Below are 24,016 nucleotides of genomic sequence, written 5' to 3' on the forward strand. Positions count from 1 at the left end.
CAAGTGGCTGGGAAGTGAGGAACCTCTCCCCTTCCCTGGTCCCTGACCCATAGAATGTAAGAAAGTGCCAAGGAGCTTCCTAGGATGGAAAGTTGATTGACTACCCCTAAGAGGAAAGCCTGGCAAAGACGAGAGTGTCTCCGTATATAGATATGCAATTTTATTCATGCTGACATTGATTGGTTCCTACCACCTGCCCTCGCTTGACAGCCACCGTGGACATAAGATGAATAAGATAGTGCTTGCCTTGAAGGAATTCATGACCAAGGGTAGAGAGAGAAGACAAGGCAGCAGGTCCCAATAACCTTAGTTAGAAGATTTAAGAGGAGGAAGAGGTTGTTTCTGAGATGGATGATGAGAAAAAGCCTTCCTGAAAAGGAAAGAGATTTCATTTTTTAAGGGGACAGAAGGAAAAAGCAGGTAGAGTAAATGGAAGAATAAAAAGTACAGAAGCATAGAAATGCCAGGCAGGTGCAAATCTGGCAAGTAGACTGGTGTAGGGGAGTCTGGAACTTGCATTCATTCAGCTTCCTTATGTGGGTTTTTAGGTGAAAACTGACAGGCTACTTCTCTGGTCACTCGAAGATAATGCAGACAGATCTTCAGTCACTTAAAAATGCAAAACACAGGCTTTTTAGTAATCAGCATGCTCATCCAGTCATAACTTCAGTCTTGCTTTAGGGTCATCCTTCCTGCCCTCTCCTGCCCCCTCCACACTTGGTCCTATTGCAGATGGAAAGCCTGAAATGGGAGAAAGGGTGTGGTCAGTGGCCTCTCTAGTTCTCCACCCAGCCTGTCCCCCTCTTCTGTCATCTTATTGACTTCTGACCTGTTGAGGTTGTAAGCATAGACAGTGAGAGGAGTTCAGGGGAGAAAGAAAGTTCTTTTTGGAGACTTGGGTAATCTTGCATTGGTGTTCTCTGGATGTGACAAATGTCCAAGGCTTACTATTTTTCACACAGGGGCTTTTGGGGTTCCCTTGTAGATCCACCTTTCTCCTCATTCCCTCCACTATGGCTTGGAATTGGTTGCCTTGACTTAGGGCATTTGCATCTTTTTTTTTTTTCTTTTTTCAGACAGAGTCTTGCTCTGTCACCCAGGGTGTAGTGCAATGGCACAATCTCGGCTCACTGCAACCTCTGCCTCGCGGGTTCAAGGGATTCTCCTGCCTCAGCCTCCTCAGTAGCTGGGACTACAGGTGCCCACCACCACACCTTGCTAATTTTTGTATTTTTAGTAGAGATGGGGTTTCACCATGTTTGCCAGGCTGGTCTCAAACTCCTGACCTCAAGTGATCCACCTACCTCGGCCTCCCAAAGCGGTAGGATTACAGGCGTGAGTCACCACACCCTGCTGGGTATGTGCATCTCTATTGTAGGTGGTCACTTCCACCTTCCTCCACTCTTGGGCATCTCAAGATACCAGCAGCTTCTTCCTACTCTTGTCTATTTACCTTCCTCTTAGGCAAGCTCTACAGTGACCCTGCATGGGTTCGCCTATACATGGTTCTCCTCCCACCCATATGCAACACTCATGCATTTCTGCCCGAGCAAACTCTGGGAGTGCAGGCCGCCCAGTGCTGCCACCTTGCATTGTTCTGCCACCAGAGCAGCTAGCCAGCCCCTAGTCAAACTTTAGACCTTCCAGGTAGGAGACAGATACTAATCCACTGTGTTTCCAAAACTGCAGGGGATAAGTATCAAGTCTTTGATGTGGTATCATAAAACCATTCTCTCTTGGCTTGAGATAAAGATGGAACCCCCTTCCCACCTTCTTCTTAGCAAGAGTGTGAAGTAGAACTTGTGGTATGCCAAAAGCACCTTCCAAAAACTCTCTCCTAACGTCAACCTCCAGCGTTTTGTAATATGAAAAGTATGAGTGTGGGGTTAAGAATTATGTCATTCATTTTTATCCACCTCTCTTGAAAGTTCTGCACCCTTGTGCTCTTACACTTCCTTTGAAATGCGGCACCCACTGCCTCCGTGCTTCAGCCAAAATGCCTTTTTAATATTTTGTTACATCAATTATTATTTCAGTTAATAGTCCCTATAACTCTATAGGAGATACAACTATTCTCATCTTAGAGAATAGGACACTGAGCTTCAAAATGATTAAATAACTAGGCCAAAGTGGCAAAAACAGGTTTGAATTCAGAACACTCTGATTCTAGAGGTCTTAGACCATTCTGAAATGGAGAATTCATGTGACCCAGCATAAGTGCTCGACAAATATTTGTTGAATGATGAAAAAGTTGATTTCCTCAGATAATAGAGGAATGTAAATGCCAGAATTTTTGATAGGGAATGAGAAACCATGCCGAGTCACAGATGAGCATGATCAACAGGAGAATGGGACAGAAATATACAAGAGAATTCAGAAGAGAGAAAGAGTGGAGTGGAAGAGGCACTTTAGGAGACTCTGAAGAGTCCACAGAGTTATAGAGGACATGGTTACTCTATTTTTCTAGAGTAACGAGGAAATTATCCAGAGACTAGGTTGAAAGAATTTAAGGAGAGCATGAGCAACAAGGCACTAGAGGCAGCAGTTACATCCCAGCTGTTCAAGATGGGAGCATCTGAATGGGGCAAAGAAATGGTTGCAAGCCAGAGGAGCCCAGAGGATCAAATAAAGGATATTTCTCCAGAATGGGAGAACCTTGATCTTATTTGTAGATAAAGGAGCCAGAAGATCAACTCTGAGATGTTGGGGAAAGGAGGGAAAGGAGGGCAGTAACTAAAAGAGCAAAGACTGGGGAAGAGAAAATGTGCAGGGCTAACATGGAAGACAGTAAAGGATGCAGCTTCCTCTAAGAGAAAAGGAAAAGAAAGGGGGATAAATAAATAAACACTTTGCCCACTAAAAAGGGAGAAGGGAGCTGAAGGATATTGTACCTGACATAGTAGATCTTTCTCAGTAAAGTAGAAATCAAATCAGTGGATCAGGAAGTGGACATTAGGGGGTGACAGTGTCAGTATGTGAGGGAGAGTTTGAAACACGCATTGTACTATGTGTGTCCAGAAATCAACTGTGGAAATCAACAGAGAATGAATAAGTACCACCCCACATCCAGGGTATTGAGATTCAACAGTCTGAATTCATGGAGGTTCAAATTGGCAATATTCTGCAGCCAAGGAGCAAAAGGAGAAAGCATGTGTCAAGCATGAGCCCAAGCTAGGCATTGCATGGCATGGGCTGAGAGCTGAAAGGGTTTACAGTTAGCAGGGGTAGAGCTGAAATTTCCAAGCATGGCATCCAGCTGGTACAAGAAAGCTAAGTGAGGCCAGAAAAAAATTAACAGATTCATTCATTTATCCTAGGAGGTCTCAGTGAAGATGCATATTGGCTACCCAGGATATGGAGAAATGGGAAAGGTATAAGTGAAGAGTCTGTGGTTATAGACCAGGCTTATGAGGTCCAGGGTCTCAGAAGTAGATCAGTCCCTGAGGGCCCCAATGCCCTGGTGTGACCTTATTAGTGAAGGGTTTGTATGCAAGAAAGTGGGAAGTTTGGGGCTGTGGTGAGTCATGGTTCTTAACCTCTTCAATCAAATTGTGAGGCAACCGTGTATCAAGGACTGGAAGACAAAGGAGTGGTAATTTAGGGAGAAGCAGGTATTTGAAGAGAATCAGTGACAAGGGGACACCTTTACTCTGATGAAACTGCCAGTTTGCCATAAGACATATTTTACCTTTCTTTCTACAATGGCCGCCATTTTTTCTTACAGGATCTGGACAGGATTATTTTGGGCAATGATATGATGTAGTTGTCCTAAGTTTTTAAACACAGAGACGAGAAACCTTGTTTATAGCATGTCCTACCTCTGAATATGACTGTACTTAAACTTTCCTAGAAAGGTTATTAGTTACAATTCCCTTTCAAATGTTTCGGAACAATGCCACAGAAACTTTTAATAAAGACACAATGAAAAACAGACAGTTGTAACTTCCTTTTGGCAAAGTGGGCATCCTCTTTGAAAGACGCCCATATTAAAAGATCTTGGTTTGTAGATTTTTGTCTGGCCTTTGCCTGCCAGTGGCCACAGGTATCAAGTCATTGGGTCTTTAGTTAGCTGACAGGTGACATGACACCATTCAAATGAGATTATTAGAGTCTTTGGGAAAGAGATATAAATCTATGATACCTAAATCACTAAAAGAAACTGAGTCACAAAATCATTTGTCCAAGGTCACAAAGTGAATCTGTCCAAAGGTCACAAGTGAATTCTTGCCACAGGCAAGAATCTTTGGCTACTCTAGGAAGTTCATTTACTACCCCACTGATCTTGATATCACCTCACAGGCAGAATCTTGTGAAGGGTAGGATGATAACATCAACCTGAACAAAGTTCCAAAACTGCCCATCAGTTGTCCCTGCCCAAGAAAAAAAATTAACAGATTCATTCAGTTATCCTAGGAAACAGGTCACTTGAACTTCACTGAAAGCCTCTTGGGGAGACAGGCGGTGGGCATCCAGCTCTTCTCACCAGTCTGAACCCAGCCGAGTCTCTGGCAAGGTCCTTGAAGCTTCAGTGGAGAATTCCAGAAAGTAGAACTTTCAACAATCATACCTTGTCCTCTGACTCTTCTCGCCCTCACAGCTCCGAATGTCCTGGCTCATTCGTGGAGTCCTGAGGGGAAACGTGTCCTTGGTGCTAGTGGAGAACAAAACCGGGAAGGAGCAAGGCAGGATGGTCTGGCATGTCGCCGCCTACGAAGGCTTGAGCCTGTGGCAGTGGACGGTGTTGCCTCTCCTCGACGTGTCTGACAGGTAGGCCTCTACCCATCTCCCCCAATACCCTTCTCCTCGATCAGCTAAAATGCAAAAGGAATCATGCCTTCTCTTTCCCCATGCCTTTCACCCAAGACGCACATGCAGATGTGCCCCCACACAGATATGTGTACACACACACACACACACACTCTCTCTTTGCAGGTTACACACTTTCTGCAGTTTACAAGCTTCTCCAAGGGATGATGAGGCTACTGAACACTTGTCTCAGGACCACTGGTATGTCCTGGTTGGCTACCCCCAGTGTCTGTAGGAAAAACAAAATTGAACAACTCACATTACTAGCAAATAACAGTTTGGTTTTACATGTATATAGCATGTTCTCTTACATGATGGACTTTGCTTTACTTTCCCATTTAACTTTTATTTTGTCCTTATTAACAAGAAAACCTGCAAGGTAGGTAGGACAGGCCTTATCATCATTTACCACTCCTGTCCTGTTATAAGGAGAGAAAAAGAATCAAAGTGGTGAGGCGCCAGCAAGTTGGTATCAGAGTTGGGACTGGTGCCCAGGCCCGACTCTGACTCCAGTGCTCTCTGTTGAGTCAGGTCCTGAGGCAGGTTGATAAGGAGGATGGCAAATTATTCAGTAAACAGAGGAGTGCTTCTACCTGGGGTCCTGGTTCCTATTTGGGCTCTATCACTAATGGCCTCTGTGACTTTGAGCAACATCCTTGACTTCTTTGGGCCTCAGTTTCCTCGCCTTTAAGCTGAGAGGTTTGAACTGGAAAATCATTAATTCCACGCGACTTTCCAATGGAGCAGGAACCATGGAGGGTTTGCTGCTACTTGTCTCCCCAGGATGACACTATTCTGCCACCTGCAGTCAGCCTGGAGCAAGCTGTGCTTGAATAAAGATGGCCCTGCATGGCAGCACTCATGTGACCCTGCCGTATCATCCTGAACCCTCATGGTGGGTGCTGATCTGTTCCAGACAAAAGAGGGGCGAGGGGCCATTTCTATAGAGGGGACAGATAAATGGATCTGGATGGGGGAGAGCCATCTTTTATGGGCTAAAAGTCAAACCTTACAACCCAGAGCAGCCTCTGCCTGAGACTCCTAAAACACATTCAAATTACCATCCTGGTGGATCCACCTTCAAAAAATGAGGGCAGAGGGCTCAAGGCAAGGTGGAGGGTGATGCTAGTTGGCATACAGCTTTATAAGTGTAAAGCTGGGTTTCACATTTTTCACCCAAACCCCACAAGCTGCTATGTCCAAGAGCTCATAACTGCATCAGTGCTGTCAAAGGATGAAGGCATTGTCCTCACTCTGAGCACCAGCTACCCACTCCTTCAGATGTGTGTGGGTTAAAGATCAAAGCCCAAGGACATTCCAAGAATCAGTGACCCCAGGACAAATGGATTTAAGTGGAGAAAGAAGAAGTGTGAGCTCTGCCCACTATAGTTTAGTTTTTTGTCTTTGGGGATTGTGGAGCTGCATGCAGTTGGTGGAGAACAGGAGGGTGGTGAAAGAATCCTCCCTCCTGGGAGAGGCAAAATTAATTCAGATGAATCAAAGGGTTTTTTTTTTTCTCCTCAATCCAGCAAGTCTTATCTCTTTCATAGCCACTCCAGGGGATTTAAAGCCAGTAAGATGTTGACTCTGTTCACTCTCATCCTCTAGAGTTTCATTTGAAGGAGACTTTGTTCTCAGCCTCCTTCTTCCCTGTTAAAGGCTGTTTACCAGACTGACATTTCCAATATTGATACTGAGACCAAGCTGTCCAGTGGGGATTCAGACAAAAGACAGCTTGGTTTGATGATGTCTCGTGACCTAATAAGTGTACAATTGCAGAAAAGAAGAGTGCTTCCATTCGCGGGGAGCCTGCATACCACTGACATGCTCTGAGGTTGGAAGCTGCCCTGCCAGAGGTGCAGATGATATGGGAAGCATCAAGACCCAGAGGCAAATGGTACTGAAGGAAAATGAGGTGCAGCAGTTTTCATTTGCTAAAATCAAACTAGACTGTAGATGTGACTGGCCCAAAAAAACTAAAAAGCACTCTGGATGAAAGTGCAGAGGCTTTGGAATCAAATAGTGCCAAGTTTCAAAACTGACATAGTCACTTACTAGTTGTGTGACCTCAGCCAATTAAGCTCTCTAAGCCTCAGTGTCCTCATCAGTAAAATGAGGATAGTAACAGTATAATTTCACAAGATTGTTATGAGACTAAACGAAATGACTATTGAAAGAGTCTACCCAGAGTAAGTATTAATAGATTTTATTTTCTGCATCTTCCATCCTCATCTTTCAGTTATTTGGTCTCCATAATAATTTATTAAACAAATAGCACAAATCACAACCACTGATATTCCAAGTCAAGCCATGTTCTATAAAACAGACAACACAGTCTCCTCTTAGGTTTGGAGAAGTAAAGTGCTTGGTCAACTGCCTGATCCACACTAAATGCTCAACTACTAATAACCATAATATAATAATGACAATATCTCCCCACCTAATGCCTCAGAAGGGTCTAGGATGACCACTTTAGCAATATAACCAGTCATCCAACCCTTAGATAAAGGTGGACTTCTTATGAATTTGTTTTCACAATGCTCTATTGACTCCTTATAAGGAGAAGTCACTGATGGAAGAGCAAGTGTACTCCTCCCTCTTCCTTCAGGGAGAGTCAGCTATAGCTGCCCAGATTGCTAGAAGATGAAAATGGGAGAAAGGAGAAAGTAGAGGAAGAAATAAGCAAAGAAAATAGAGAAATAGAATGGATAAAAGATGAAGAAAAACTAGCTCTCTTCCTCCCACCTCTGAGGTAGGCGTTAACACCTGGCGCCACCCGCCCCACATCCCATGAAGCTTCCTTAGGCAGCTCCTGGCTTCAGCTATTCAGCACCTGCCTTGTGGACAGCTCCCCAACCCTGAACCTTGAAGGCAGCAGAAATTTTATTCCCTGTGCTGTCCCAAATCACCTCTGCTCCCAGGTTCCTCGACCTTCACACATTACAGAATTTTTAAAGCAACTTTATTAGGGCTTAGAAGTTAGCACTTAAGAGATTCCGGGCTCTAGTCACTGGTATTGGCCCTGGCTGTTACATGAAATATAAAACTGACCATTTTCCTATTTTGGAAATCCTTCTGTGGCTTCCTGTGGCTTTTGGGATGCCTTTCAAACTCCCTAATAAGACCTTTATTTAAGCCCATGTGTGATCTGTCCAGCGCTAATTTCACCAGCTGCTTCTTAAACCATTCTTTCTCTCTCAATCTCCCCTTCCTTCCATTCAGTTATGCCATGCTACATTCTTACTTCTAGGCTTTTGCAGTTGCCATGTTAAAGTTAAAGGAAGAACTTAATGTTCTTCCTTTACCTTCCATCTCTCTAAATATTACTCTTCCTTCACTTAAAAAAAATTATCCCCAGACACCTATACTCTATATGTACCCACAATATATTCTCATGGCTCTTGAAACATCCTTATAATAATTTATCACTCTTTACTATCTTTTTTATATCTGAATATACAAACCAACAAGGCAGGGATTATGTGTGTCTTATAAAACACTGCTTTCTGAATATTTAGTACCATACTTAACACATAGTATGCCCAATAAATATGCATTGACAGAATGATGTATTGAGGGAAATTGCATATACTTTCAAATTCCAGTTGAATAAACTGAGAATTTCACTTGATGGAATCTATCTAACATTCCTCCTCTCTTCAACCTATGTCCAACAAAACAGATATGATTGCTTTATAATAAATACTACTGCAAAGTGTTCTGTGTATCAGAGCAACACTTGTGCCCCATCAGATGAACCAAAACAGCATTTGTTACTCTGTAACAAGGAATTATCTTTAGGGACTTGCCTGATACTTGTGCTTTCTTTGTCTCTGGTCACATTCCTGTTGGAATCACTTCATAAGAAAGACTTTGATCCTAATTGGGTGCCCTGGTCCTTGTGATAGAGAGAACTAGAGCTGTGCACTTGAGAGAAAAGAGCTCTAGTCGGATCACCCCCACCACACAGTAGTCCTCAGGAAGGCTCAGTGAATACGTCATAGATACATAAAGCCTAGTGACAGGGAGGCATTGATCCATGGAATGATATTTCTTCTGTCCACTTACAAACATGTAAAGTGATAGAAGGAATGTAATAGTCTGTCATCATTACAGAATTATGTTAACTGTACAACCATACTATAACGAGTAACAAGAAAAATCTCCAAGAGCAATGCCTAAGATGTTTTGAGCAGTGGCAATGTCTTCCGAATACAGATAAATGCTCTCAGTGTAATTTTGAAGGACAACACCAATTCAAATATCAGCTTGATGTGTGCTTAAAAGTTATCTCATTACTTTACATCCACCTCACATAGCTACTTTTCCTCATCCTCTCCCCACTTTATCAGCCCCACCTCCCCCATTCAATTGCTGCTCTTTCTGCTGGAATTAATTCTACCTTTTCTCAAAATAGAAGAAAGGCAAGTTCTCTCCCCTGATTCTAATTGTCAGTCTCTTGCAGAGATATACCCCTAGTTTTTCCTCTCTATATATATCTTACCAAATTAAACACAATGTTCCCACGCCATCTAAGCTTTGATATGCTTACAGAGCAGAAGCCATGCTAAGTTCAACTCATTATGAGATGGATTTGGAAACACCATGGATCAAATCATGTCCCACAAATCACAGCATTGTACAGTCAAATATAAAGTACACAACTTATCACACCTATGCAGACTCCATTCCTCAGCACTATCATTTTAAAGGCTTTTAGCCGTACACTATATTCATAGTCTAACAAGAAAAAATGTTCCTTCTGGAGATATTTAGATTTCCTGTTCCCTTGCATCCTTTGTCCTAAACGACAAGTGTTGTGTTTCACAAATGCATCTTTCAAATGAGATGAGTTAAACTGAGAGTTATGTCTTTATGCATTTAGACCAGAAACTCCAAGGAGCCAAGATTTTTTTCTATTCAATTTTTATCACCGACAGAATTCTCATTTTATATGGGATGCTGTCAGTAACAACACTCTCCCTTTGTGTAGCATCTTTCTGTGATGAGAAAGGCATTAGAGGAGCATTTTTATTACTTGTTCTTATCTGTGTAGAGAAGTAGTAGATTTCAGTAAGTGGAAATCCAGAGATTTCCGGTAAGCCTCAGTTTGCTGGTCTAGACACGCCCCTAAAAAATGTTCTGTTTAATTCACATTTTTGTAAATTGAGCCACAGCATCCTGATAAAGCCATTCAAGAGTTATAAATGATGATTAGAGCTAGCATTTGTTGAGTGCTTACTGCCTGCCAGTCATGTAACAAGTACTTAACATGCATTATCTACTTTCATCCTTAAAACAACCCCTTGGGGTAGATACTATAATTACTCCCCTTTTTAATATGAGAAATCTGAGGGCTATGGAGGTTAAATAATTTTCCCTTAACCCTTAGGCTGGTCTGCCTCCTGTGTACTGCCTGAAATACAGTACATACTTCATGTACATGCATGGGGCTTGGCATGTAGCAGAAACTTGAAAAACAGTAGCTATTGCTGTTGTTTTTTAATTTTTTAATTTAATTTTTAGAGACAAGGCCTCACTCTGTCACCCAGGCTGGAGTGCAGTGGCATTATTACAGCTCACTGCAGCCTCAAACTCCTCAGCTCAAGCAATCCTCCTGCCACAGCCTCCCTAGTAGCTAGAAATACAGGCGTGCACCACTATGCCCAGCTAATTTAAAAAATAAAACAATTGTAGAGACAGGGTCTTGCTACATTGCTGAGGCTGATCTTAAACTCCTGGCCTCAAGTGATCCTCTTGCCTGGGCCTCCCAAACTGCTGGGATAACAGGTGGGAGCCATCGCGCCTGGTCGATAGCCATTGTTATTAACAAAATATTTAGGTTCTCGATTATGTTTAGGCCACATTCATCTTATTAATTTCACGTTAGTTTACTGCTTTCCCTTTGCTTCTGCCAGCTCCTGAAATTCATCATAGCAATTCCCACCACAATCTCCTGCTGCAGACCATTCCCCACCTGGCCCCTCCCTGCCTGCCTCGCCTCCTCTCAGGCTCACAGCTGGAGTCTCCCCTTATCCTTCCAGGCCATTGTGTCCCGTCCCCAGGTGCCTCCCACTCTGCCACTTTGACTATCCCCACACCATGTGTTTCCTTCCCAACACTGGAGCATAGGCTCTGATAGGCATTTTTAATTTGCAAATTTATTCATGTACCAAGTCTAACGAAGGCATAAAAATAACCTTTAGTTATACGATACATTTAACAAATCGCCCTTTCATTGAGAATAAAGTTCTCAATGAAAGGATCAACAGGAGACCCCAGCCACAAGGTTGGTGCACTGTGCTAAATAGAGCCCTGCTTCATCCTTAGGAGCACATGGCCCAGGGGTGCCCCCCACATCCACTCTTGCCCTCCTGCCTGTCTGCCCCTCCTAGGAGCATTTTCGTCTGTGACTGCTCTGCCTCTGCCTCCACCTCAGGGAAAAGGGATGCCTACGAGGAGGAGCAGACGTCACTCGCCGACTGCCCCTCTGCTGGATAAGCTGGCTGACAGTCCCGGCAGCTCCTGCACCTCCTCACTCTGCCCACGTCTCCCCATCCACGGCAGCCCTGTGCCCACTTCCAGGGTGCTTGGCTCCTTCACAACACAAGGTGCTCATTCAGGCCCACATCTGAGCAGCTACGGCAGATGTCATTCCCTGTTTTCAGCTGAACAGACAGAGGCCCAGAGGGGTTCAAGAACTTGCCATTAAACATAGAGGCCCTTTTGTGGAGGTCCTTCCTCCCCTCCTTTCACTTCACCAGACAGCATCCTGTGAAGGTTTTCAAGCATGAAATGTACAAACCTCCAAAATCCCCTGAGGCATTATGTCAACCAACATTTACTGCAGTGTTGGGTGCCAGGTGATGGGCACACTCAGATAAGCAATACAGCCCCAGCTCTCAATCTCCGTCTAATTAGGGAGGCTGGTGGGAAGATGAGACCATGGCATCACAGAACACGAGTCCTGGGAGCTGGAGCAGCAGGAGCCCAGTAAAGCCACAGCTGTTGGGGCTCCTTGCTTCCCAACAGGCACCTGTCTAGTTGCCAGTGGTGCGTCCTCCCTCTGCTGGGCATTCCCCCCCCACCAACAGAAGCAAAGAGCAATGACTACCACCCCAGGTGGATGTGCGTTTGCTCATCCACTCTCAGCAGACGCATGCCAGGAACTTACCCCACAGTAGCCCTGCAGGCTTAAAGTTGGAAATGGGACAGAAGGGACAGGAATGTCTCACCTGCCTCTCCAGAGGGGAGTTGAATTGCCCTGATGCCATACACACACACACACACACACACACACTCTCAGGCAAAACCAATTCATTCACATGGTGGGTGAAGAAAACAAAAGGTGCTCTCCACTCATGACCTGCTGTGGCAGCACAAGTGTCCCTTCCCGGAGCTGCAGGGGCTGGGGACATTGACATGCTTATTGGCATTAGGCTGAGTCAGTTCTTTGAACTGGGAGAAAATGGTGGTCTCAGAAGCAATTCTAAGCCATGCAGGGTAAATTACATTGACTAAACCCATCAAGTCTTTCCCCGAGGGGTTCAAAACAGTTCATGTGCACACTATGCTTTATTCTCCTTACCTTCGTGATAAGGGAGGTGGGAACAGAGTCCCTTGCTTCATCAGCAGCCTGCAAGGCTGAGGGGACTTTGGCAGAGCTGGGGTCCCACCTGGAGCCCATAGCCTATGTCTCTTGGGGCCATGATGATCGAGGACAGGAGAAGAGGGATGGTGTTCTCACTGAACCAAGCATCTGTGCCCATTAATCTTCATCATTGTAAGTCAGATTTTAATGTCCTCAGTTTATCAATGAAAAACTGTGACTCAGAGTAGTTAAATAATCTGTCCAGAGGCACACAACTAAGAAACAGAAGAGTCAGGATTCAAAACACAATTTTCTTTTCTTTTTTTTTTTTTGACAGGGAGTCTCCCTCTGTCACCCAGGCTGGAGTGCAGTGGCACCATCTCAGCTCACTGCAACCTCCACCTCCTGGGTTCAAGTGATTCTCCTGCCTCCACCTCCCGAGTAGCTGGGCTTACAGGCATCCACCAACCACACCTAGCTAATTTTTGTATTTTTTAGTAGAGATGGGATTTCACCATGTTGGCCAGGCTTGTCTTGAACTCTTGAGCTCAAGTGATCCACCTGCCTCAGCCTCCCAAAGTGCTGGGATTACAGGCATGAGCCACCACACCTGGTTCAAGGAACGATTTTCTAGCACAGACTCTCACCCGTTTCCAAACACCATAGTCTCATGGTCAAAAAAATTTTTCCATGAATCTCAGTGGCAACAGGCAGCAAGTGTTACCACATATCAGCAGCTGATATGAAAGAACTGTGCAATGGCGCCTAGGCCTGGGCCACCTGAAGACCCTGTCAGCCATGAGGAGGTCAGCCTATACCTGCAGGACCCAGCCATGCAGTTAAGAGCCAAAGAAAGGACTCTGACCTGTAGGAGCACACCAGGCACAGCCTTAGTAGAACTGGGGTGCCAGATCAGTCATCCAGAGAGGGATATGGCTGTGTGGTCAGGACCCAGGTGAAAAACCAGGACAAGATGAGGCCCCAGGCCTCCAGAACATGACAGAAACCCGGTCAATGAGCCTGAAGCCTGTGCAAAAAGCACATTAGCACAAGAAAGCTGCATCTGCATCTGGAGCTCTGGGCCAAGCTCCTTAATGCCCTCTGCCTGACTCAGACTTGTCCCTAGTCCTGGAGTAGTGTGGGAGTATGCAGTCGGGAGAAGGCTATAGCTGTGAAGGAAGAATACTGCAGATTCCTGTAGCCAGTCAAGGACCAAGTTCACCCATCCCTCCCAGCCCTATGAGTGTGTCAGTCATCAACTCAACAATGCCAGGTGCATTGACCACACCTGAGTACCTGGGCATGTGCCACATGTATGTGAGTGGGGGTGACACCACCTGAAGTAACATTACATCTCCACTCCAGGGGCTGTACACAAAAGCAATGTTCTTTCCTGCTCATACGAAATAAAAAATAAGCATGCTGGGTGGCCTTCCACCTGATCATTCAGGGATCCAGGCCCCTTCCACCCTTTTCCTTCCCTGAATGGAAAGGATTCCAAGGCCAGAGGAAAGGGAAACCGTTTCCTTGGCCTTGGAATCCTTTCCATTCAGCCAGTCAGTGGGCAAACAGCTTAGGAAACCTTGAACAGGAAGATTTTTATGAATCATCACTTCTGCTCCCCTCACATTACCTCCCTTCCCATCTGCTCTCTTCGGATTTCCTTACTGACTTTTTGTTTGCCTTATCTGGGCTGGTTTTTGTGCTTCATACCTAGAAAACAAAAATTTTCAGTCATTGGGATTTTTTTTCAGGGTTAGAATTACCACACCACCTGTAGTATCATACTGTGGCTTCTGTTTCATCATTTCAGGTTACTGTCTAAAATTTGGCACATGTAAGAATCAAAGAAAATGGGTTACATAATTCAGTTGAAGGTCTTGGTCATTAGATGTTAGGCATCTATTGTGTGTAAGACACAAGGCCAACAGTAACGCAGAATGATGTTGACCTGTTAAGCATTCTTTGAAACATAGCCAAAATGTATTATATTATGAGCTCATTTTTGGCTGTTGTAAAGATTAGTGGTTAACAATGTGCTTTCATCATATTTCCTAAAAATTCAAACAGTGAGAAATAAGACTCCTCTGAATTTAGTAGCTCAACTGATAACATTAAATGTGACTTGGAAAAAGTCTGGAATACATGGTGCACACAAGAAGCGTTCAGGGTTCTGTGGATGAATTTCTTAGCTTTTGCAATGCACCATGTTTCTCAAAGCTTGTTTTCATTAATAAAACATTTTATAATGTAAAAAAAAGTCACATGGCCACACCTACTGCAAAGGGTGCTGGGGAATGTAGTCTAGCTGTGTGCCCAAATAAAAGAAGTGAGTTAGATTTGGGGAAAAAAAAAAAAAAAAGAGATGGTATGTCACGAAATAAGCCAAGGAATAAAGCTCTCAAGTCTGGGCATCTATCAGAGTGTCACTTGAGAATGTCTCTTCCTCATTTAGCTTACACTGAGCATTGATCATGCTCCTTCTCCACAAAGCCTCATAATTCAAGGCTGAAATCAATTCCAGGTTCTATTCTAAGGTATGAATGTTTCATTCCCAAATTTTTATGATGCAGCAAAATCTTACTTTCTGGCAGAAACCACCTCAGAATTTCCCTCCCTGAATTCTTCATTTCTAAAAACGAAAAATAAATAAACAAGAGAAAGTACTTTTGAAAAGGCTTAAAACTAGCAGGACAGTGCAGAACAATGGTTTCCAAACTTGAACGAACATTATGATCACCTGGAACACTTATTTTTTTCTTTCAGAGCCCCAGATCTCATACACAAAGATTCTGATTCATAGACAACAGGAATCAGGGACCAGGAATTTGTCCTTTTTAAAGTTCCCCAGTTGACTTTCATGTGTAACCACATTTGGAAGTCACTGGCATATAATGGCAGATCCAGGTATCTGGATCTGGGCAAGACAGGGAATCAAGAAGTGACTGGAGAAATGTCGTTGGCTGACACATTGTCGGCAAACATATATTAAGCCTCCATCAAGCACAGAGGATGGAAAAGGCTATTTGATCAGCTCTTGCCAGATCGCAGGACCTCCACAGGCAAACAGTAGCACACAGGCACCCTGCAGGTTCCGACAGATCATGACCAGGGTTCAGCAGGTGCAATGACCTCCAGATACAAGAGCAGTCAGATGAACCATCACGGAGAAAAGGGGCTTTTTGTAAGCTGGCGCTTGAGGAAAATGTATGTCTTGGGGAAATGGAAAAGGGACAAGGCATTCCAGAGAATGCCCTCAGGGAAAGAAGAGGCTTGGAGATGCAGAAATGTTCTCTGTGGGTTCAAGAACAGCCAACCAGGTTGTGTCAGAGAATCCTGAGAAATCTTTTTGGGAGAGAGTGAGTGCGAATATTAGGCCAGGTGTTTTGGATTTAGGTATACAGGTAATAAAGAGCCACTGAAGGCCAGGCACTGTGGCTTATGCCTGTAATCCCAGCACTTTGGGAGGCCAAGGCAGGCAGACCTTGAGATCACTTGAGGTCAGGAGTTCGAGACCAGCCTGGCCAACATGGTGAAACCCCGTCTTTACTAACAATACAAAAAGTTAACTGGACGTGGTGGCATGCACCTGTAATTCCAGTTCCTTGGAAGACTGAGGCAGGAGGATCACTTGAACCTAGGAGGCGGAGGTTGCAGGGAGCTGAAATCGCACCTCTGCACTCCAGTCTGGGTGACAGAAAGAGACTCCATTCCAAAATAAAAGAGCCACTGAGGGCCAGGCACCATGGCTCACACCTGTAAACCCAGCACTTTGGGAGGCCAAGGTGGGCAGATCACTTGAGACCAGAAGTTCAAGACCAGCCCGGCCAACATAGTGAAACACTGTCTCTACTAAAAATATAAAAAATTAGCTGGTCATGGTGGTGCGCACCTGTAATCCCAGCTACTCGGGAGGCGGAGGCACAGGAATCGAACCTGGAAAGTGGAGGTTGCAGTGAGCCAAGATCACACCACTGCACTCCAGCCTGAGTGGCAGAGCTAGACTCTGTCTCAAAAAAAAAAGAAGAAAACATAAAAGAGCCACTGAGCATGGAGATAGGCTAGAAGGGTGGAAAGCACAGAGCATGGGGGATATTGGAAGGTCTTGTGAGGGGCCCAATGGGAAGTGATTGAAGCCTCAGTGTGAAACTCAGAAAGCATGAAGAAAGAAGCTGGAGGAGAGGAACCTTCTTCCTCTGCTGTCTTCCAAATGGCACCACTGGCTCAGGACAGTCTTGGGCGAACTTAAGTAGACATGGGCTACTTAAAATTATTAAGTGAACTTAATTAGGTTTGTCAATCCCTAAGGCCGGCAGAGTGGCAAATAAGGCAATATATTCACTGTCCATCGACAGCCTGTTGCCTGAACAAGACTGTGCATTTTCTGAGCTGTAAGTGAGCAGCCTCAGCCCTTCAAGAAGAGGAGAAGAGATGCGGCCAGTGGCTCGGCATGCAATGTGCAACCAGGCATTGATATATACAAATCAAACATTCATAATTCTGGAAGGATCTGGCCCTGTTTCTTTCTCAGAAAATATCCCAGATCATTGGAGCAAGGAGTAGATTAGCAATTCTGAGCTTTAAATCTTATTTCTAACACTGATTTACTGTGACGTTTGGGACAAGTTGTTGCTTTTGATTGCTAAGTTTCCACAATCAAGAGTGCAAAGCAGTGAGACAGATCCGGCCCATGAGCTTGGTTTAGGAGGCAGTCGCTCAAAATGGCACTAAGTGAACCTCTTTAAAATAACAGGATGTTTGAATCTGCTCAAGATTTTCTTGGTAACATCCACAGCTTGGCTTACAAGTCAACAGATGCATATGTTTTTCATAATTCTTAATGTCTCTGAAAATGTAGCCCTGTGTTCTTAGCCCCTTCTTTCCCTAAACACAAAGCCTGCAATTTAGGAGATAATTGAGCTTCCAATATTTGAGGCAAAGAATCCAGTTCTACCTATGTTGCTCCCACCCCCACACCGGGAGCCTCATCAGTGCTCATAACTTCCACTCTTACCTCTATGCAGATGACTCGAATATCTTTATGTCTACCTGAGTCCCACACCTGGGTTTCCAACTGCCTGACTGGCGTCCCACCCACACCTTCCACATTGCTCCCACCAGCACACCCCATTGCCTAGTGAGAGTTCCACCCATAGCTCTACCATTCTCCAAGACTTTTCATTATTTGAAGTCTTTCTTGACTTCTCTCTCATTGCCCAGATGCAATGTTTTTCCAGCTTGAGTAACTTCTAACTCTAAGGGGGCACAACTAAAAGAGACTCCAGCAATTCCCAGGTCAGTAAAGAATGTGAATTACATCACTGTCTGAAATCCTCAGGAGCAAGGTCCACATTTTACACATCTCTACACTCCTACCTATAGGCACAAGTAGCTACACTCCTAGCCATAGGCATAAGTGTCTGACTTATAGTACGTGCTCAAATAATCTCTGCTCAAAGAAAGAGGGGGAGTTATGTCATTTGTGACACTGCCTGAGGAAGCACATGTTACTAGTAAGCATGTAATATAAAACAGGAGCAATAAATTAGCATCTCATGCTAAAGAAAGGGTTCCATTGTTGGAGGGAAAAGAAAAACTCACGTTACGTAGATTCTTTTAAAAACTAAGGTGGCACCTTAAAAGTTTTGGCCACTTGTCCAGGGCCCTACCAACTACACAACCCAGTCTTCACTCCACTCTACTTTTTGAAACTAGTCCTCACCAAGCAGAAAAGACTGCTAGTTTACTCTCCTAAAGATGTTTTTGGTCAGGTGAGAAGAGAGGTACAAACCACTCTTTCTCTGGGCCTTCTCACCATTGGCAGTGCTACCATCTCTGGTACCATGTCAGCTCCCCAGGCCACAAGCCAACACAGCAACAGAGGACAGAGGAAATGTTTGTGTTCTGAGAAACAGGGAGCAGGCATCCCTACGCCTCCAAGAAGAGTGGATGCCAGGCCTTTCTAGCCCCAGACAGCCCTCATGCCCCCAGTCATCCCAAGGAGCTTGCTCTACTTTTCTGATGGTATAGAGTACATATGAGAATAAATGAGATTCAAGAAGTTGGATGGTTCTGCAAGAGATGATGGGAAAAGTGGCCAGGGAAGCAAGAGGCCTGAGCTCTCATCCCACATCTGCTACTGTCTCCATATGTAACCACACAAGTCAAAAGAATGGCAGGGGCCAAAGAGGCCCCTGACTCCTTCCCTAGAGCACTTGGCATTTATTTGACTGTAAGTCAAGTATTTTTGTGCATAGGCACCTCCCTTGCTGGGCCATGGCTCCAGGAAGCAATGTCTTTCCCCATCAAAACCCAGGGCCCAGCAGAGCTCAACATACACCACACAGATTTCGAGAATGAAAGCAAAACAGGAACTTGCCAGAGATGGGCCTCCGTCTGCTGTGGTGGAACATCCTTGCAGCAGGCCTTCCTAATTGGTGGCACACAAGAGCACAGGAGAGAGCCAGGAGCCTTTAGGCTCAGCCCCCAAAAGTAAGCACAGAATGCCCGGAAACCTTGAACTGAGAATGTGGAAGAGTCTGAGTGATTCTCCATGCTTGCTCAGCCTGGCTGAAAATTCATTTTCTCTCTTATTTCTAGACAGGCTTCCTCACCTAGCCAGACTCATTGTGAAAGATCTCTATGGCCCTTGAAAGCCATGGAAGCTCTGTGTTGACTTTTACTCGTGCTCCTGGTGTCATTATGCCTAGAGGGGAAACCAAGGCAGGAGGTGGTAAATTACTTCTGAGAGTGGGATGGAGCCAGGAGGGCTGTATTCCCAACTCCTGAGTATGGCCTTGAATGTCCAGCTCATCTCCAGTTTACTGTGCAGAAGTTAAAAACTCCTAGAGCCAAGACACACATTCCCAGCCATGATAGCATTTGACATGGCCAGGGATGGTCCCAGGAATCCAAAGCAGTCCATCAGCTCCTGTCTTCATCTTAGAGCTGAAGTCCATTACACAGATAATAGGAGGGATGTGGCAGGGCTTTTTCTTCACATATATTGTTCTAATGGATATGCCTACTGTGACCCAAGCTTCGTGACAGCCCATTTAAGAAGACTTTTGCCGAGCAAATCAACTGCACAGTTGAGAAATTGGAGAAAGTGTTTTTCCTCTGCAGTACCTGCCAGCCCTATCCTAAGCAGCCAGGGCCCAGACAAGCCCCAGCAGCAAAAAGGGATGCAGAACACTCCCTCCTTCTGAGCCCACTAAATGGCCGAGGGAGGAATCTGAGACATGGTGCCCAGCCGGCAAATGCTTTCTACCCAGTCCAGCCACTCCATCCTGCTCTCCCCTCCAAAGCGTCGCCATTCCCTCCATCCACATCAGACACAAACCTTTCTGTCAGCTACTTAAAATCATTAAGTGAACTTAATTAGGTTTGTCAATCCCTAAGGCTGGCAGGGTAGCAAATAAGGCATTATATTCGCTGTCCATTAACAGTCTGTTGCCTGAATGAGATGGTACGTTTTCTGTGCTGTACGTGAGCAGCATCGGCATTTCTCAGGCAGAGATCTGCCCGGTGACTCTCCGAGGCGCCCAATTCTGAAGCTACCCTTCCAGACTTGGCCCACTGCCCAGATGGCCACCTCCCAGATCCCCCCTGAGTCTGTTTTCAAAAAGCATCTCTGTAGAGCTGAACGAGAAGCGTCTAGGCGAACACCTTCTTTATGCAAAGCCAGCCTCCAACCGAGATCTCTAGCCAAGTCTGTTTTAATAACAAGTTCCAAACTCCACTGGCTGGAAAAAAGAAAAGAAAAAGCAACAACAACCCATGCAATCAAAAGTGTCCTCTTTGAAGAAACAGAAAGAGCTGAGCAGGTATGAACTATGAAGGGTCAGGAGCAAAATCTCTGCTGCTAAGCACTGGGAAAGAGAGGAGGCTCCCCTGCCATGTTCTTAGGCAACACAGATTGGTGAGAGAGCGGAAGGAACCCCAAAGGGCTAACGCTTCCCTTCTCCTTGACCCGGTTGCCCACAGAGAGGAAGGGGAAGCCTCTTCTGTACTGGGGAACCCAGCCTCCTTTCCCCATCCAGAGCTGAGGTTTCAAAATGGGGCAAAGGAGTAACTATATGTTCACTAGGACAGCCTGTCCCTGGCAATCTTGGCAGTGATGTGTCAGGGTCCTTGCTTTCTTTCAGCCAAACCCAGGGTGGCTCACCTGGTATATGTCAGAACCTTCCCACAGTCCCAGAGAGGTCTACATGCCAGAACTTTCCTTCAATCCCAGAATGGACCACCTGGTACATACTAGAACTTTCCCTCGGTCCAAGAGTGGTCCACCTGGTACATACCAGCACCTTCCCTTAGTCCCAGAGTGGTATACCTGGCATATGCTACAACCTCCCCTCAGTCCCAGAGTGGTCTACCTGGTAAACACTAGAATTTTCTCCCTCAGTCCCAGAGGGTCCACCTGGTACATGCCAGAACTTTCCCTCAATCCCAGAATGGACCACCTGGTACATATTAGAACTTTCCCTCGGTCCCAGAGTGGTCCACCTGGTACATTCTAGAACTTTCCCTCTGTCCCAGAGTGGTCCACCTGGTACATACTAGAACCTTCCCTCAGTCCCAGAGTGGTCTACCTGGTACATACTAGAACTTTCCCTCAATCCCAGAGTGGTCTCTCTGTATATACCACAACCTTCCCTCAGTTCCACAGTAGTGTACCTGGTACATACTAGAACTTTCCCTCAGTCCCAGAACGGACCACCTGGTACATACTGGAACTTCCCCCCCCCCACCCCCCGGTCCCAGAGTGATCCACCTGGTACATTCTAGAACTTTCTCCATGTCCCAGAGTGGTCCACCTGATACATACCAGAACCTTCCCTCAGTCCCAGAGTGGTCCACTTGGCATATACCATGACATCCCCTCAGTCCCAGAGTGGTCTACATGGTACACACTAAAACTTTCACTCAATCCCAGAATGGACTGTCTGGTACATACTAGAACATTCCCTCAGTCCCAGAGTAGTCCATCTGTATATACCACAACCTCCCCCCAGTCCCAGAGTGGTCCACTTAGTACCTACTAGAACTTTCCCTCAGTCCCAGAGTGGGCCACCTCATACATGATAGAACTTTCCCGCAGCCCCACAGCAGTCCACCTGGTACATGCCAGGACTCTCCCTCAGTCCCAGAGTGTGTCGGGTCTCACCTAAGTGTCAGGTCTACCTGGCATATAACAGAATTTTCCCTCGGTCCCTTGGTAGTCCACCTGGTACATACCAGAACTTTCCCTTAGTCCCAGAGTGGTCCACTTGGTACATGCCAGAACTATCCCTCGATCCCAAAGTGGCCCAGCTAGTAAGTGGTAGAACTCCAGACCTGAGGCCATAGCTGACCCTGGAGAGTGACATGGTAGTTGTACTTCTGGGGAACTCACAGGAAGGAGTGGGTAGAACCAGGAGACCGCGAGAGCCTTGAGGAAGCCTTTCCCATCTCCAGCAAGGAGAGGGTGAGCGGTCCAGAAGCAACCTCTTCTTCACCTATCAGGTAGACACACAACCAGGCACCTTCCAAAGTAGGAAAACCTGAATCTGGGTGGTCCTGACGCCCACTCTGTCTCTGGGCCAGCACATCCACAGAAAAGAGCATCCTAGATTGGTGCTACTCTACCCCCCGACTGCCCATCACCTACCACCCCCAGACTCCATTCCTAGACAGCCTTTGCTTCTGCCCCACCCTCCACCCATCCTTCAGCGGCTCACCTTTGTCCCACTGTCCCTTCCTTGCAGCCTCTGGGGGCTGGAGCCATGAGGGAGTGTTGGCCCATGGGTGGACAGAGGCACCCATGTGTGGGTGGCCCCGGGTGGACAGAGGCAGCACTGCCTGGTTCCATATTGCCATCTGATTGAATCTTCCTGATGGTTGTGTGTGTTCCTGACTCAAAATATGTGCAATTCCCAGTGTCAATCAAACTCTTTTAAGCAGCAGCTGCCACTGCTGTCGCTGTGCAGAGTACTTTAGAAACTCTTCTATTTAGAAACCATTCCAGCCTCAGCCAGCATCATCCCATCCATGCTAAGAGGCCCAGTGGCTGTGAGAGACTTCGCAGATCTAATCGCTTAGTAGTAAGGAAGGAAGGCAGAGAGAGGGGCGGGGAGACATGCAGCTTCCCAGGGAGCACCCATTTAGAGGACAGCCGCGATTCTATCCCTCCTCCCCAGGCTCCACAGGCACACACATGTCATTTACTCACTCAGGCCCCTCTGGCCTCCTGGAAGGTACACCCCTCATATTGCTCAGCATTGAAATCAGGGCCTGGCTTGGCCCCCGGTCCTGTGAATGACAGGTTAGGAGATGATGACCTGGTAGAGAAATGTGCCCTATGGGGGGACTCACCCCCTGATGTGCAGGCAAGTCAGGCAACTGTGCCTTCCTGATGCTCCCACGGGGAAGCTGAGTCCTTCTATTCACCTCTCTGTCCCTCTCAGTGCCTGTTTTCTTGCTACCTGGAAGCAGCATTTTCCTAAGGGTTGCACCTTCTTTAACAAGACAGCAGTATTAGGGCCCTGGTTTTCCAGTTGAGATCCCAGGCCTGGGTTTTGTCTGGGGTTACACATGCTCAAGCCAGAAACTCATCTATGGACTGTTTCCCCTGGGGGGACCCCAGGGAAATCATGGCTATAACCTTGCCAAGATTTGTAGAGAAACCCGAGGAAGGTGTGTGAGATGCATGCAGAAATGTCTCTCACGCAATCTCCCCTGTCTCTCTGCCTCCTCTCCTAGTCCCCATCCCACTTACTAATCCCATCACAGTTATCCTCTAAGAGGTCTTCAACCTTGCACTGTCCTGTTAGAAACCTGCAATGGCTCTCCATTTTCCCTGAAATAATGGCAGAACCTCCTTACCTGACCTCTGAACGTCCACACCATCTTTACCTCCTTCCTCACTCCTCACTCCCCAGCAGGACAGGTCCTATCCCTGCCCACATGGCCCTCACACCAGTTCCTCTGCCCCAGACATCTTCTCCTCCCTGCATGCCACTCCCACACCCACATCCTCAAACCCTTCCCTGCATTCAAGACCAACTTAAATACTGCCTCTTCTATGAAGCCCTCCTGATCTCCCCACCCTGGTGTAATTCTCCCTTCCTCTGAGCTCGCACAATGCTGTATCTGCACCTTCATGAAGCATTGACCTCATTCTACTTTATTGCACACCGAGGTACACACACTTCATCTTCACACTGGACAATAAGTGACTTGAATGCAGCGTTCATGTCTGGTTTCTCTTAGAATGCCCCATAGACCTATATGTAATAGCTATAAAGGAAACAAAAATAGGTGTGTATCAAAGTTGGAATGAGAGATGCCTCTCAGAGGCATACACCCCAATGCCGGGATGGCAGGGGCTGAGGGTCTTTGTGCTGTCCATCCCCTCTCGCACACTCATCTGGCATGCCCATGCCACCCAGAACAGGATTTGAAGGTTGTCCATCAGGCACTTCTACACCCAACCACCAGCACACCCTATGCTGACTGAGGGTTACATGGAGACATCTTCATGGGAAATACGGCCTGAAGGGCCAACCCCAGTAGTGTTGTTGGCCGCGGCTACAATAGATGTGGGCATTTCTTCTTTAGAATCAAACCGGATTTGGGTCC

At 46.0% G+C, this 24,016-nt stretch overlaps 1 protein-coding gene across 1 annotated transcript in view; it reads left to right on the plus strand.

The window, feature by feature from the left end:
• Positions 1-4,601: 4,601 nt before the first annotated feature.
• ALK (ALK receptor tyrosine kinase) overlaps positions 4,602-24,016 on the plus strand; it is a 113,346-nt gene continuing 93,931 nt past the window's right edge. Inside the window, exon 1 of the mRNA XM_033176744.1 lies at positions 4,602-4,767. Coding sequence (XP_033032635.1) covers positions 4,604-4,767 — 164 coding nt within the window. The 5' untranslated portion in view covers positions 4,602-4,603. The remainder of the gene's footprint in view (positions 4,768-24,016) is intronic.

This window comes from Trachypithecus francoisi, unplaced genomic scaffold (assembly GCF_009764315.1).
Source record: "Trachypithecus francoisi isolate TF-2019V2 unplaced genomic scaffold, Tfra_2.0 Lachesis_group17, whole genome shotgun sequence".
Lineage (NCBI taxonomy): Eukaryota > Metazoa > Chordata > Mammalia > Primates > Cercopithecidae > Trachypithecus > Trachypithecus francoisi.